At 37.1% G+C, this 16841-nt stretch overlaps 1 protein-coding gene across 2 annotated transcripts in view; it reads right to left on the minus strand.

Moving 5' to 3' along the window:
• NAV3 (neuron navigator 3) overlaps window positions 1–16841 on the minus strand; it is a 528805-nt gene that overhangs the window by 389212 nt on the left and 122752 nt on the right. For both annotated transcript variants that reach the window (XM_032107870.1, XM_032107871.1), the window contains exon 2: window positions 5069–5473. In XM_032107870.1, the coding sequence (XP_031963761.1) occupies window positions 5069–5140 (72 nt within the window). In that variant the 5' untranslated portion in view covers window positions 5141–5473. The remainder of the gene's footprint in view (window positions 1–5068; window positions 5474–16841) is intronic.

Below are 16841 nucleotides of genomic sequence, written 5' to 3' on the forward strand. Positions count from 1 at the left end.
TGATTAAAACACTTAATATATATCCTAATAAAAACCCCACAAAATCCCTGCCAGTTGTTGTGCAATACGGGATAAGAGTGAACATTGAGCTTAGTGAATCACTGATTCTTCAGCAGATCTGCAGACCTCCAGCTGTTTGCAAAGCATCTCCTGACAGACACAGAGGAGCAGATGGACAAGAGCTGCACAGAATATACATGTATATGTATATATGTGTAGGAGGGGCTGGAGTGCATGAAGGGAGAGAAAGCTCAGAGCAGCCTCGGAGAGAAATAGAAACAAAATGGGAGAAATCAACCTTCTCGTTCACATAAAAAGCAACATCATTCAGATCCCAGGTCCTCAAATGAAAATGCACTATTAAACAAGAATAGCAACAACTCTGGCCTGCACAAGATGTCATGTCATTATTTTTCAAAACACTTGTTGGATGACTACAGATTTAGTCATAAAAATTAGAACTGAAGTGTGAAAATGGGGAGCACAGACACAGCAGTAGAAGAGTGTTCAGGAGAACAAATTATGCTTCTGGCCCCACTGCCTCGTGAGGACAACATCTGATTTTCCTGAAATGTTGTCTCGTGCACTGAATATTGACTAGGACAAAGGAGACAGGGGATGGAGGAACAGTGTGGTGCACATGCTGATTATTCCTGTTATATCTGTCCCTTCTATACCCTCTCTCTTGATTTGTTTTTTTTAAAGGATTGCATATCAAGACCGCCTGGTGCTTTTGACAGTAAACTATTATTTTATCCTATCAAGCAATATCTGACTGATTCTTGGACTTTTAATTAAACTCCAAATGGCTACCAGAGAGATCAGCAAAACATCTAACACTAGACAAAGCTTGTTTGGTTATTTCTGCTAATTAATTATATTTAATTATTGCCCAGTAACAGAGCCTTGGTGATTATTTGAAAGTCCCTCCGAGTAAAGTGGCTCATCTGCCTACCAAAAGAAAGACAAGAAAACAACGTCATTTGTTCTGAAAACAACAGAGATTCTTATACTTTCTCATATTTAGCTTTCTCATATATATCTTTGTGGAGGAGGTGGTGCAGTGCTAAAAACTACCCTCCATTTTCATTTGGTTTGGATCCATATCTAAACAGAAGGATCAAGGCCTTCTGTCAAAAGAGTTTAAAAGAAATGTGATGAAAAACTATCCCTGTGCCCAGAGCAAGAATTCTGGGTGTGCAGAATTCCAAGACATGGATAAAATGTGTCAGCAAAGGCACAAAGTCTCCTACTGTGGAAACAAGAAATTCTGCAACAATATCATTCCTATTGTATTCTGCATAATGGATTTCAAATCCAGGTACACATCTTTTAGTATGTATCAGGACAGGGACTCAGAGGGCTTGTCTGAAACACCCTAGACATTGTGGAACAGAAAGCAGTAAATTAGTTGGCAGACAAAGCAGATATGCCAAACCTTTAAGGCACAGAGTATTACTGTTACTGGGAAGCATTTTGCACATTCTTATAATTCTGAAACAGTTTTACAGCTTTATGCATGATCAAGTACATAAATGATCTTTGAGGATACAGCAACCTGTGTTGTTTACTTGTGTGCTGCCTCGCAGACATCCGCACGCCCACAGTGAACCACCGTCAGGCTCCCACCCCCAGCCGCCAGACTTCAGCAGGGCCACAGCTGCAGCATCATTCTAAGGCTTGGCTTTGCCTGCCTGCAGCAAGCAGGTGTTTTTTGAAGATACAATATAACCTGGATAGTCTGTCAAAGAAATGGCCACAATGGGACTTTCTTGTAGGGAAAACATTAAAATTAAATAACTGGAGTAGTCAGGAAATTCTGAATATGCATTTCGCAGATTGGCTAGCATAAACCATGTATGTGGCAGATCACAAATTGCAATGTTGATTTTGAAAACAGAAGAACCCTTCTGAATGGTGAAATGCAGATAGAAAAGACAGCCTCTTTCAGGTTTTAAAATGGTTATTTGCAACAAGTTGTCTAGAGAAATCTGTTATTCAAAAGGCTAGTTGGTGGCTCTCTCTGCGATGTGCTAAAATCATGAACTTGCACACCATACTGTAAACAGCAATATATAGATCTGCTACTTATTGACATTTCTGTCCTAAAGCCTTTAGCTTTATCATATTTATTAAATAAGAAATCACAGTACACTGTGGAAAGGGCAAACAGATGCTGAAGCACAGCATTTAACCTGAAATCTCTACATGGATGAAGCTGTATGGCTGGCACATCAAGCCTGGAGGAAAAAAGGCATCTTTTGGATGGAGATACCATGGACACATAGCCCTTGGGCAGATAAAAATGATGGACATCCCAGAACTACCTGTTCCAGCTCATTCCCAGTTTCCTGAGGCTTTGCATCCAGATAGAAGAATTTGTAGAAGGAAGGCCTATGCCTGTTTTCTGTAAGAGGTCAAATTAATTACAATGGTCTTTCTAAAACCTTTTTCCTTCTCTGCACTAGTAGCCTGCCTCCCTCCTTTTCCCAACACTTCAGCCACAAAAATCAGACTACTGCTTCCACATGGCTACCAAAAGCTCACACTTCATGACTAAGCTACATCTTAGACTGTGAGCATCAGCCCAGCAACACCTGCCAGTCCCACAAACATAAGCAGGCTATTGCAGAAATCAATAAAAATGTCATTGCATCCTGAAGCTACAGGAAGGATAAGGAACTTGACAGTTCTGCAGCCACAAGAGAAGTATGCACCTATTTAAAATGCAGGTGACAGCATTTGATGGGTTTTGAGCCAAGGAGTATATTTGAGTGTCATACACACTAGTAATATGAAAAATGATTTAAATATAGTTGTTCAGACACAAATCCAGACCACAGAAAAATAACCCTATGCTATTATATATATAGCATAGCTATAAAATTATTAGACAAGTTACATCCCAAAGCACAGTCTGCATTTCTAAAACTACCTGAGAAGTCTTATATGGAGCTTTTTTCCTCAATTTGACTTTTTTCCTAAATTGCTCAGGCAGAAAACAGTAACAATATATTCTACAGTTACACAACAGTTGAGTCTTTCAAGAATACAATATTTTTTTATTTATTGAAAGGACATAAGGCATCCAAGAAATTCAGCTTGACTCTTGCCTAGTTTGATCCAGGTAGTGGGCAACTACAGGACCCATGGCAGCCAGTAAGTCAGACAATATTTCCTAAAGTGATCTGTTTATTTAAAATTTTGCTTTAGAGACAATGCAGCAAAAAGAGCCAAATAACTACTACTTCTTATGTTTCACTTCTTATGTTTCACCACCACCTTTAAACCCTTTTTTTTTTTTTTAATATTAGCCTTCTATAATGATATTAGCATACGAATGATATTCAATTGCTAGTAAAGATCCCTGAAGGAAATGAAAACTAACAAGTCTTCTGTTTATTATCATCACATTTACTTCTTCAGCATCAACCACAGCACAAAAGCAGAGTCTCTTAGCAGCTGCAGAGCCTTTGGTGGTCATTGCATAGTTCTACAGATGGATAAAATATCTACAGACTAGCTCAAAGAAAAGATTTGACCTTGAGGTACAACAGATCCTCTTTGAAACAAACCTTCTCCTCCTAAGCAATCCAAAGAGTTAGTGTCTAGGAGTGAATCTGCAGGCATTAGACATGATGGGAAAAAAATTCTTTTAAAACAAGAGGGGGATTGGAGGAAAAGGGGACTCGAGCATACTTGGTTCCAGGTCACAAAATAATGGTTCAGAAAACAGTTCACCAGACAGTGAGATTAATGTAACATTTCTCAGCTTTTCTTTTGTGCCACAGAAGGGTGGGAATTATAAAGTGGAGAAAGTCCCATGCTGTAAACTAATAATCTTTTATCATATACCTCTCCCTCTTCTCCATTACATGAAAAATGCTCAAAGGCTGAATATGTTTTCTGCAATAATTTCACCGTGTGTTAGCATAGTATATTTCCTACAATTCTCTGCACTTTAGAGGGTTATCGGCTATGACTTAATGACTTAGATTAATACATACAAATCTCGGAGACACTAAAACCAAGTATTTGATTTTATAGGATTTAAAATTGTTTTATGTTGTCCATAAACTATACCAGTTTCTACTTTTTCCCAAATAAGATCAAAATTATTTAAAACATTAGACAGAAACATTCATACCAAAAATTAAAAAAAAAAAAAGGTGACCCAAGCCAAAAGCATTTATTATAAGTCTGTGTAATAATGAAGCAGATAACCTGCACTTCAATACATTATTTGGACAGTCCCACTGAACCTATGCAATAACTCTAAGAGGCCAGTAAATCTCACTTTAAGGCATTGTATGAAGCACACCACAGCCTCAGATGGTACATCGGAATATATTCTCTCTGCTGGCTGCCAATCAGTGCAGGCCTTACCTTAGAACCCAGGCAATAAGAAAATTAGAGTGTTTTGAACTTTTAATAAACTAGAGATTAAGAAAACCCACAAAACTAAGCAAACAAAACGTTTTTTCAGGAAAAATCCATTAATGTAATACCAAAAGACCAATAAAACACGGGTCTTTCTATCATCCCCCAAAGAAATTAAGGCATCAAATTGAGGTTCATGAAATAGGCACTGGAAATATTTCTAGACCATAGTATGAGTAAGTAAAGGACATGAATACAGAAGGTTAAATTTTTAGGATAGTCTGTTGCAGGATTTCTGAAAGAACTTCCCATACCATGGAAGCATGAATTTACATGCTTAAACTGCCTTAGATACTGAAGGATAAAAATTGAACAAAAATACATTATCCAGAACTACTCACAGAACAGAATGAGAAGGGTATCTACCCACACATGCATAGTAAAAAACAATGATCTCACACTGTCTTAGGCTGATGTCAGATTTTTGCTTCAGATCAGCAGGTCAGCAAGTACAGGTTTTGACAGACAGTTTGCTAGAAAAATTCAGAGAGTTTTCTGTACTGCAATATTGTGTCAGCGTAGAGTCTACTCTATCCTCAAAAGCATATTCATTTCCAGTTTCCTAGAAGTCATCAACAAGTTTGCAAGTCATTCAAATATAATTAAGTATAATTAAAACCAATCTTACCTTCTTTTGATCTTCTAGTTTATGACTTACTGGATTCCTTCCATGTTTGTTCATCTCTGAAGATAAATCCATCACATTCACTCCTTGCCCTTCAAAATGAAATCGGTTCAGCAATGCAGCAAACTAATCCAAAAAACAGGGGCTACAAACACAGAAACATGGTGCTTTTTTCCATCACACACCATCTCTGAACATCAATGACTTGGAGAAATGAATAAGAAATGCATTGATTGAGCTGAGGAAAACTTTGCAGTTCACTCTTGAGACTTTCCAAATCACCATAGCGTTTTAAAGAGCTGATGCTTAAGAAGAGAAATAGTCAACTACCACTTTTAACTCCAACTGCTATCTGTATCTTTCTTCACAGGTTTCCATTTTACAGGAGGTTACATCCTGACTGTAGACCTGTTGAGATAAAAAAAAAAAAAAAATCATCAAGATTGATTTACAGTTTTCTGTCACACTGTAACTGATTGATTATCTGTCTTCACTACGGGGGTGTGAGTGTGGATTTTGCATGGCTTTTGTCTTGGTGGTTTTGTTTTGGGGTGTTTTTTTCTTTTGTTTAGTTTTGGTTTGGGTTTGTGGTTTTGTTTGTTTTTGTTGTATTTTTGTTTGTTTGTTTTTGTTAAGTGATACTGGAGTTTCATTTAGTACTTGGCAGGATGAAATAATATATGATCCCATTCATTCCCCTCTGCATCACTGTGGGCATAGAGTATTCAACTCAGAACAGCTAGTGAATTCCAGCTACCAATGTAAAGGAAAAAATATAGGAAAGAGAAAAGCAAAGACTATTTATCTAAAATACTAAATAAAAAATGGACCAACAAAATCCTCCTTAAAATACCTCATCCCACCCCTAAGCTTTCTCATTGTGATCCAGTTACAAATAGGAGAAAGACACAAGGGCGAGATAGACACAATGAGACAAAATCAAGAGATCAATATTGATACAAAGAAGCACTGATAGCACAGTGCCCTATGAGATACAATTTCTTCCCCAGACTGAGTGTTCCAACAAGAAACAAAATTGTAATTATTCTCAACACTACAATGTGAAGCACCTATTCTTACCTATTTTCATCTTCATATACAATTGAACATGATAGCAATACAGGACTAATCAAGCAACAGGGACAAGTCCTTTCCAAAAATAACTAAACAGAAGATGCATTCGCCTTGGAAAATCGCAGGAATATAAACAATTGTACACTAAGATGCTATATGAGAGAACACATACCCAGATAGCTTGTTACCCAAACACAACTTTAGCCTGGTACATCTTACCAGCATATAATGAATTTTGCTTGCTATTCTAATTTTTGAGAATCACCTCCTTCTGCAGCTACGCAGTGTATTATAAACATGCTCACCAAAGTAAACTCAGATGCTTAGAGAGCGTTTTTCTATTCATTATTAGGGCATCCTGGGAAAGTCAGTGAAATAAAAAACAAGACTAAGGCATTAACTGCCCATAAAATAGGAAGCAGTCATTAAAACTATGCTGTTAAAATCTTCCATAAATTTAGGATTTTATTGGATTAAGAAGCAGATCAGATTCAATAGTATGCTATCACCTTCCCAAGCACACCTAGCTTTTCTCACTCTGTTTCCACAGAATCTGATGCACAGCAGGACAGAGCCAGATATCACTCTCAGGTGCAGCCTATTCCCACCCCACCTGTGATTTCCCCCATTTGACAGTTTCCCAGATCCACAGAATGCACAAAACCATAATGCCAGGATGCAGGAAGATGAAACATGAGATACCGCTGGCAGGGATCAACATCTGGATTTATGCTTATAACACTTACATAGCCAAGATAAGTCAAAACCAAGCTGCTTAAACCCAGCAGTTCCTCTGATTTTTCTCTGGTTCATTTCGTGGTCAGACATGTGAATTTTATTACTTTCCATGCCTGGCAATTAAGCTATGCTAGGCAATTAAGCTATTCTGTGAAACTGCATGGTGTTTTCAAGCCAAAGTTGGACAGAATGCAAATAATTTTGTTTGGGCTGCCCTCATTACTTTTAACATGCAAAGCACAGGGTGGCAACTCTTGCTTGTTCCATTCAGCACACTGTTCCATGGTCTTCAGCCTTTTCAACATAAACAAGTAATTAAATGCTCTTGGCTGGTAATTTTTTTTTTTTTTTTTACAGTGGCATCCAATTTATTATTTACCATTTTACACTGGTATTTAACATACACACAAATCGCAGAATAAAACATCCAGAGTCCTAGACAGCATGATGATCACACACTAAATAATAGATTTTTACTAGGTCACCTAGAAATATAAGTCACGATGATTTAGAGCTTTTTTACTATTTTATTCTCTTAACAGACACAAAAAAGTCATTCAATAACAATTTCTAATAATTTACAGACACTTAGAGTAAAATAGTCTTCCAGATGCATTTAACAGTACAAACACAGGCCTAAAGGAAGTGGAGCAAGCTATCCAAGTCAGGAACATCCTTAGACTTTCTTGCTAAACAACACAATGAGGAAAATACTATGTTGAAATATTTGTGATGATGGGGGGAGGTTAGTGACTTCCTCCTCTAAAGAAACTACAGAAAGCATTCAAGATGATGAAACTTCTGGTTTAAGTACCTCAAATACTTGCCTTAAATTCAGGTGGACTTAAGTCAGGTGAAATGTGCCTGAAATAACTTTTTACTTCACTGTAAGCTACAGGTTACTGATAGACTAGTAGGGAAAACCACCAGGATATATTCTGAGAATCATCCTCTCTATACTGCCCTTATTATCAACACAGATAGTTCTTGATAAGTTTACACTGACAGAATTTTCAGAAAACAACCAGAATCTTCAAGCTCTCCGCAAGCTTTTTCCATGTAGCAATAGTAGTAATAATAATAATATTTTCCTTTAAGTGGCACATTCGGTAAAATTTGGTGGAAGTTAACATAAATATCTTTACAGAGTCTGGGTGTTGCAAATCAACCTGGTCGAGAAGAAGGTTCAGGGAGGGTGAGTTGTAAGCAACTACTGTTTCAGTTTTAATGGTTCTACAAAATCTACAATGAAAAAGTTGCTGTACAGCTGTAGGAAAAATTCAGATAATGAGTTTTTTTCCTAGGTTTCTTCCCATTCTCATTGACCTTCAGATGTATTAAAACTACATGAGCACATAAGGTGCATTCTAGTGGCTGCCTGGGAGGCTGCACACCAAAACACTGCTGCGTGGTTGTTATCATTGCCAAAGGTGGGAATGAGGGCTACGTTAGAGACTCAACAGATTACTTTCTTTTCCAAAATCCTATTGTGCCCACGTGGACATACTCAGCTTTTGCCATACCAATAAAGCAACTTTGAGGCAGCTCTAGGTATAAAACTGTGACTGCAATTTGTGCTTTTCTAATTTTCTTGTTTGTGTACAGGATAAGTCTACTGAATTGCATCCTGGGTATTATAAGCAGTGCTGATAGTGTTTTATGCTTAAGATAGTTATGTTTTTATTAAAAAAATTCTGGAAATCTAAACAGAGAAATTATTTTCTGGGTATGCTGATAGGAAATGCCGTGCAAATTTTAGGACAAACCAGCAATTTTCAGTACTAATAGCTCATTATTTAAATGGACCTTCTAGTTTATGTGCAGTTATAATAGATGTGGAATTTGGGGCCTGGGAGGGAGAACGAACTGAAGACAATACTCATTTACCTGTTTCAAACACAACAGTGTCTATGCCAGGACCCAAAGCAAGTGCTATCTGTAAATCTCAGTGTACAGCTAAAGCCAGCCCCAGATACAAACCAGCCTTTGTTCTGGTCCACCAATGCCAGGGATGGCAGCATTGCTGAGAGAAATGGTGGGAAAGTGTCAAGACACCCTGACTCCCTTGAGATTGGCAGTGGGCACATCTTGTGCAAGGCATGCTCTGCCCCACTGTCCTCCAGGTTGATAGTTCAGGCAATAAAAATAAGGCTCACCACTAACATTCTGCAAAATTATTCAGCTTCACATTGAAGATAGCTAGGTCAGGAATACCAGGGATGTAACTTCCAGGCTTGATATGCTCCTATGAAACTTCTAGGTGATGTGGCACCCCAGTGTGGCTCTAATAATTTACCCTTAACAGTAGTTTCACAATGGCCTTAAAAACTAACCATGAAAGCTTATCTTTCTTTGTAGTCTTTTTCCACAGGGAAAAAGCATGAAGGGTCTCTGTATGGGTCTAACTTCAAACATTATGATCAGGCACACAAAGAGTTATCAGAAAAAGAAGATGATGTTGACTCTTGGAGGATTTGAGAGCAATGCCAGAGAACACTGCTTTTAGCCAGCATTCAGAATAAGAAGCCAATATCTCTTCTCTGCAAACATGTATGATAGAAGTGCCATAGAAAGGCTTGTCTGCACCAGATAAAAGCAGTCTGGGAAGGCAGGTGGTGAGCCAAAAAAATATCTCTAAGCACTGATGCTTGCCTACAGAATTATTTATTCTGATACAAAATTAATTCTGCTCCAAACACACGCCTGATTCATGGCAATACAAAAAGCTGCAGTGTTTCAGCTCTTTCTAATAAATGAAATGGTGTTTACTCAGATAAAAAGTGACCCCATAAGGACAAGTCTAGAGATGATATTTCCTTTATTAAGTGCGTGGCTGAAACATTTTGTATTATTTCTGTAAGTGGTGTTACCCTATCCTCTACATTTCTTCATAGAGGAGAACTCCTCTTCAGGATAGAATGCTATGTGGAGCCACCACATTATCAGTGAGGATAGAATTACAACCGTTTGCATTGTTCCTGGCTCTAAGTCAACGTATATTAAAACATTTATTTTCAGATTTTTATGGATTTAAAAAAAAGATAAAGAGCAATCTAACATTTACATCCTTGCAATGTTTTTCTGCAAAAAAGGATGCCAGCTGCCTCAAAATCATCAGACTGAATGCACAAATTAACACTGGTGCACACAATGCACTAGAAAAAATGAATTAAAAATTATGTATATATACACACATATATATGAGACTGTTCTATTCTCAGAAAGCATTATTATAAATGGTACAGCAACTAAAATCTTTTTGGTTTTCTCAAATTCTTTTTATCTTACATAGCAACCTCCATCAAACAGGCTGAATTCTCCTTACAGAAATTAGAGCTGCTATTACATGACAATTTTTTTTCAGGCTTGGAACCAGTACGAGACAAGAATGCCTTTTCCATCATCCAATTCTTTTGCCACTGAGTATCAGAGATAAAGAAGCATAAGAAAGGGAACACAAAATATATTTTTAAGAGATAGTCCAGTCTAGCCTTTTACTATAATGTCTCCTAAAGATTTGTTGTGAGGGATGACAGTTGTGTTGCACGCACAGTACTCTGTACATAACTGAGCACCAGACCCAAATGACATTTGGTTATCTTACCCAGCACTGCCCTGCTACATATGCAGTCTCTTAAGAGATTCATAAAACGCCTACATTTCACTGTGCCTTACAGCACTTCTGCAGACCTGCTGTAAAGGACAAATTCCACCTGAAGAGTTATATAAATTTGACCTCTGGTTTCAGTAGAATATTTCTCCATTTTTATTCAAACTTGTTTTGAATGTTCCTCTGTACTACTGAAATAGACTAAAACAGTATGGTGTAGCTTTTACATTTTTAATGTTTGGGAAACAATAGGAAGAATGAATATTCCTTATTTATTTACATGCTAAATACTTGGCAATATTTGTATTCTTTTTTATAACTCTGCATGTATAACAGAAGAGCTACCTTAAAAAAGAAGATACGAAAATATTCTCAAAACCTACCAAAAACATGGGTGGAATACGAGAAAGAAAGACAACACTGAGGTGGAAATCAAGGGGAATATAGAAAGCATATTCTCATATTCTAGGTATACAATGGAAAGAGCAAGCAAGAAAATACAGTTCAATCAAACAATGCGAGTACACCTACATGGATCTTAAATTGCTCTGACCCATTAACTGAAGCAACGTCTTTATGCAAGAAAACTATTTATGAGGCTCATGAGAAAGAGAAAGGCTAATCAAAAATAGCAGAGAGCTCACATACCTTTGAAATTTTGTTTCCTAGGGAGCTATTAAGCCTTCATTTTTCTTGCTTTTAAGTTTTGATTGGCATGCTGAAAAGAGATGCAGCTGACCTGTGTCTGAGCAGTGGTCGATCTTCTGGGAGTTTTAATCATTTACAGCTATTGTTCTAACCAGATTACCAAGACATAAGAAATCTCAAAAAAATTACTAAACACTTTTGGTGAACTTTACAAAATTTCCAGGAAGAAAAAGGCCCTGGGCTTTGGGAAATATGTAGATATATGGTAGCTCTATGGAGACTAATATATCTGGTATTTTGCAATACCCCATGTACGTTAAAACTTTGCTACCATCCATGAATGGAATGCAGCCCAAGGGGAGGTTTTCTCTCAGGTTCATAGGCTGTGAATGTGATAAACAGGAGTACACCAAGTTTCACATATGTTGCTATTTTGAGCAATTTATATATTCAAACACAAAAACAACATACTGAGGGTTCACCGGTTACTCTTACCTGAAACAGTTAAATCCACCTCCCCTATTTTACTGGAAATAAGAACTCATACTCCCCAGTGTGATAAAACTAAATCCTTAAAACTTAAGAATAACATTAAATTACACATCCTCTCTTGATCTATCAGGACTTTCTAAATAACTCAATTGCATAAAAGATCCAGCTGCATTTTCAGAACATTTTTAACTGAATGCCTGTTACAAGTGATAAAGCAAAAATTCTTACCTATGCTCACAGACAATTTCACAGGTGCTTCAAAAGCTGCCTATTAATTATTTCAGTATTTGTTTAGTGGCAGCCTTTTGAGGTAAACCCCATGCTCATCACTAGAAATTACATATAGGTGCTGATCAAAGATTGCAAAGAGTGCTCTGCTACCTTAGTATTCAATCTGTGTCCAGAGCAGTCTCTTGCAATTAAATCAGTTGATTCAAACAAATATGTGACTGGAACAACAGCTCCTAGAGACTGCAGAGCAGAGACAACTGACTAAATGAGACTGCTAACTGGGGGTGGGGGAAGGAGGTAAAGAGGGGGGGGGGGGAAAGGGGATACAAAAGGACTGTAAATATTTTTTAGAGGAAGAGCTGAGTGACAAAAAATATTTCAAATATTTGAAGACAAAAAGCATCAGTAGGTGTATTAACCATTAACTAAAAAGATGACCTTTGATGGGAGAAGTTTGTCCTCACAATCACTGCATCACAGGCAAGTTTAAATTTGGGCTGGGAAAGACCTTCTGGGTAAATTGCTTCCTGGTCTGCCAGTGTAGAATACATTACTACATTGTATTTTCTAATGCTTTGTTCTGGTATTACCCTAAATTCCCACGTGACACAGCTCACAGTGCTTGCCACATGAGAATATTAAACAGCCCAACAGAGATGAAACCTCTAAGTTTATCAAAGGATGGGTATACCGACTTAAATTTTAAGCTGGATTTTACATTCTTCAAGCAATTTGTATCAATATTTACCAACATAGATAATTGCTCACTCCATATATTTTTACATACTGATTGTAACCTTACAATTTTAAACACATTAAAAATCTTCTTTTATTAATATGAGTATGTAAGGAAACCTTGATTTTTGACTTATCTTAAGTCTCAGTCCATTCAAGTGAAACTCAAATAGACCTTGAAAGTACCACATATACAACTGCATTTCAAGATGTCAAAGCACTATATCCATTGTTCCCAAGAATCGCAAAGACAGAAGTGTTACATTAAAAGAGCTTTAACTAACAGTAACATGGACTGGAAATACGGAATATCTAGAGAGTCTTAAGTGCTACTGAAAATGTAGAACTAAAAAGGGTTTGAGGTAACATGTAGGAAATAATTGTTATGGGAAGAATAGGTCTTTGTGTCTACCTAGAGCATGTGTCCACTCATGAATGCCTAAATTGTCTCAAGACAGTAATGTACTCAAAGAACAACATCACACTCCACTTGAAAAGAGATTTGCATCACTAGGTACACCAAATTATCCTGTGTCTATGAGACAGTCTTCGGTTGGATTCATCTGAACAAACAGTTGCGTAAGTCTAAAATCATGGCTCAGTAGTCTCTCTGTAGTTTGAGAAAATAAATAGGCATTTTTAGAATGGAATTCCTCTCATCCAAACTAGCTGAGATGAATCATGACCTAAAGGGCTTTGGAATGCACAGATTTTTGCTGTATGTATGAAATCAAGTGAGAGGAATCTTTTCCTTCAAACTACACATCTTAAGGGATGGAACATGTAAGCCTCATACATTCAAACAAATGTTAGGAAGCTGTTTAAAAAAAAAAACAAAAAACAAAACCCAAAACAACGACAAAGTCTAAACACACCAACACATCTGATCAAATCCTAGTGGAATAATCCCATACAAGTAATCTACCAGCCATCTCTTCATTCAAAGTGGATGTACAGGAACAACAGATCTTTTCTGGTTTGTCACAGGTGAAAATGCTGGCTGCCACAGTAACTGAGCTACTCTTGGGGAAACATATCTCCTTTCACAAAAAGTTGCCTACAACAATTGCTTCACTGAGAGCTATACCTCTTCTTTCTTAGAAGTTTAATGTTGACTTGGCAGATAGTTTTTCAATAGTCTCACGAAAACTTACCTGATTCCTTTTAAGTACAAAAGGCACAAATACACCACAAGTACTTCAAACTGTCCTGTTTTTCATTGTTTATGTTAAAGAAAGTGTATTATATAGCTACTCAAGTCAACAATAAACCTTGTTGTGGTTTACCAGTGATATTCTCCAACTTAGTCCTGCTAAAACCACTCCGCACTTGTTTCCTTCTCCCCCTGCAACTGCGAGGACAAAAGGCATAGATCATGGGTTGAGATAAGAACCATTTACTCGAAAGAGCAATGAGATAAGAAAATCAACAGGAATAGCAACAGTATTAATAGGAAAAGGTATAAGACAACAAAAGGATCTACACAGAAAGCCTGCAACAATAATCAAATACCAAGTAGCTCTTCCCCACCACATCATCTACCACTGGAAGGAACATCCTTCTCAGAAGCAAGAGTCCCTTTTCCCAACCCCAGGCAATGAATGTGAGATGATATAGACAAACCTCCTAGTCATACCTCCTCAACTACTGAAAAAATTAACTCTATCCTAGCCAGAAGTAGGACACACGTGAAGAACATTTTTCTGACACAGTCTTGTCTTACTAGACATAGCTTGGCCTATTTCTGTAATATAACACTGACAATCTCCTCATCACATCATACAACTACTTGCCCTGAAAACACAATAAGTGGGACAATCTTATGACTTCCACCTGTGTAAATACCACCCCTTAGATCTGCGTAACATGGATCCCTGACCCAGCTACAAGTTCCCTCCTCACCCATATCCTGCATTTATATTTAGGGGTTCTGTGTTTCTTTGTCACACAGCTAGATTAAAGAAATTTAAATCAAAGGCTCGGTTTGCAACATGTTTTATAATAATATTTGTAATATCTTCTACTACTTACCGCATGAATTACATCATCTGTAGGACTTTCGATTTTTTTCTCATATCTAAGTAATTCTTAATATCTTATAGTACTGCAAAATTTCCTCAGATCCTGAAAGCTAAACTGTAACAGTGAGTTTCCACTTTTTGTTAATCCTCCTTCTTCCAAGCTAACTACAGGATCTATGTAGTGATTTTAAGACCAGCTGAAAATTAAGCATGATACAGCTGTATGCTCAAACTCTCCTTTCTCGCTCTCTCCCACCCTGATGGAATGGGGTGGAAAATCAAAGTAAAACTTTTATGTTAAGAATAATTAATAATTAAAATTGATTATAACACTGATCTACAACTGAGACGAGGTGAGCTACCAGAGGTTCTATTCCTCTTTTCAAACAAACACATGTTCCAGCCTTTCAAAAAGTGCCAAAAAACTGTTTGAAATGTGCAATAATTAAAGAAAAAAGAAATGCTAATTATCAATGCAAACAATTCTTATTTTCTCTGTTGAGACAGCTGTCTTGTAATTTGCCCTCCCAATTATTAAAATGTGATTCATGTCACAAACACACTGCTGAATTAGACCACAAATGTGCACTGCTTGTACTGCGGTATTTACATCTAAATATTGTCAGTCTCCTGGACACTATTGGTAATCAACACGCAGAATATGTATCATTTAAGATAAAGAAATGCAAAGGTCAGAGATCATCCACATTGACAAAATAAGCACAATTGCTTCTTGTGATCAAACACACACAGACTGTGAACAGTGTTTTGCTGGATAATATTTGTATCTCATCTGTATAATAATCCAAATTTACCATTTGCCTTACATAATCAGAAATCAGGTATGAAAAAACTCCAAAGGAGAGGTTTAGCAGCTGGGCTGAGTATGCATTTTAAGAAAATCTGGTTTCTGAAATTAAAACCTCAAATTTAATTATTTTGTTCACCAGATGCTCAGACTGGCAAAAAGAAGACTGAAACAGTTCTGTAAAATGCATTATGTAATCTATCACAGAAATAACACCTATCTGAAGAACTTTCTGTAATTAATTGCATTATAAAATTGTGTGCACAAATATTAAAAAGTTTCACCCTAAAAAGATGTCCCAGTCCTGTTAATTTTTGATGGCTGATAACATTTCAGAGTAAAAGGGTAATCCTGAACATATTTAAAAGCATTTAAAAGCTTTTAAATATATGGCAAATGTCCATGAAGTACAATTTTTATGCAGAAAAATACTCCAAACTTTTTTACACACTCAGTGTAAATTTACACACAAATTCAATGACTGGTATTAAATAGCATGCACACAGATCTCAGACAGATACAAAATCTCAATGTTTATATTGTACATCAGTTACGTTCCCATAACTAAACCAATTTTTTTCTTTTAGTGATTTAGATGGAGCAGTCTAAACAGCCTCAACCAAAATAAAGATTGTTACAGCTATTACTGGATGATACTAACAAACATGTTGAAATACTGGTACAGTATTGATTTGTTTTTAAAAATTGAGCACTGCTTCCCAAATCCAGCAAATTTATACAAAGCAACATGATATGAATGATGACTCATTTTACAAAGGCTTATACATACCAGGTGATGCAGTAAGAATGCATGATTTTCATCATGTCACTGTGAGATTCTGCATGAAAACACCGAATTATTACTACTTACAAATTTCTACATTCTTGCTGTTTGTAGATTTAAAAAAAAAAAAATAGCATCATATGAGTAGAGGTTAGGACAGAAGAATAGGCTCAGAAAACAATGTCTTTACCCAAGGCATGGATCACATTGCAGTGATAGAAATTTAATGGTTCTTCAGGAAGCATAAGGAACAGCCTTATCTCAGGAGACCTCTGTTCTCTACACACATTGAGAGGTGACAGCTCATCCTTACCAGAAACCAATACAAGGAGGAAAGCACTTGCCTGAGAGTGTTAAATCCCCGGCATGTTAGATGCCTGCTGTCATCACAGACAAGTATTACCATGCAGCCTACCAAGCTAGCTCAGATATTGCAATTCAGACAAAGAGACCTTTCTATACTTCCCAGCACCACAAATCAAGAACATCTCTGTTTAATTTGAGCCTCTCTGCTTTTACTAGTCTGGCAGCCCACTGCCTAATTCCCCATACCACTGCATCAACAAGCCAAGTCTGGTCTTGGCAGGCAGTGGGGAGCTGCACAGGCAGCAAAAGCAGTCCCCTGGAGTGGAAGG

This window comes from Corvus moneduloides, chromosome 4 (genome assembly GCF_009650955.1).
Source record: "Corvus moneduloides isolate bCorMon1 chromosome 4, bCorMon1.pri, whole genome shotgun sequence".
In the NCBI taxonomy this organism is placed as follows: Eukaryota; Metazoa; Chordata; class Aves; order Passeriformes; family Corvidae; genus Corvus; species Corvus moneduloides.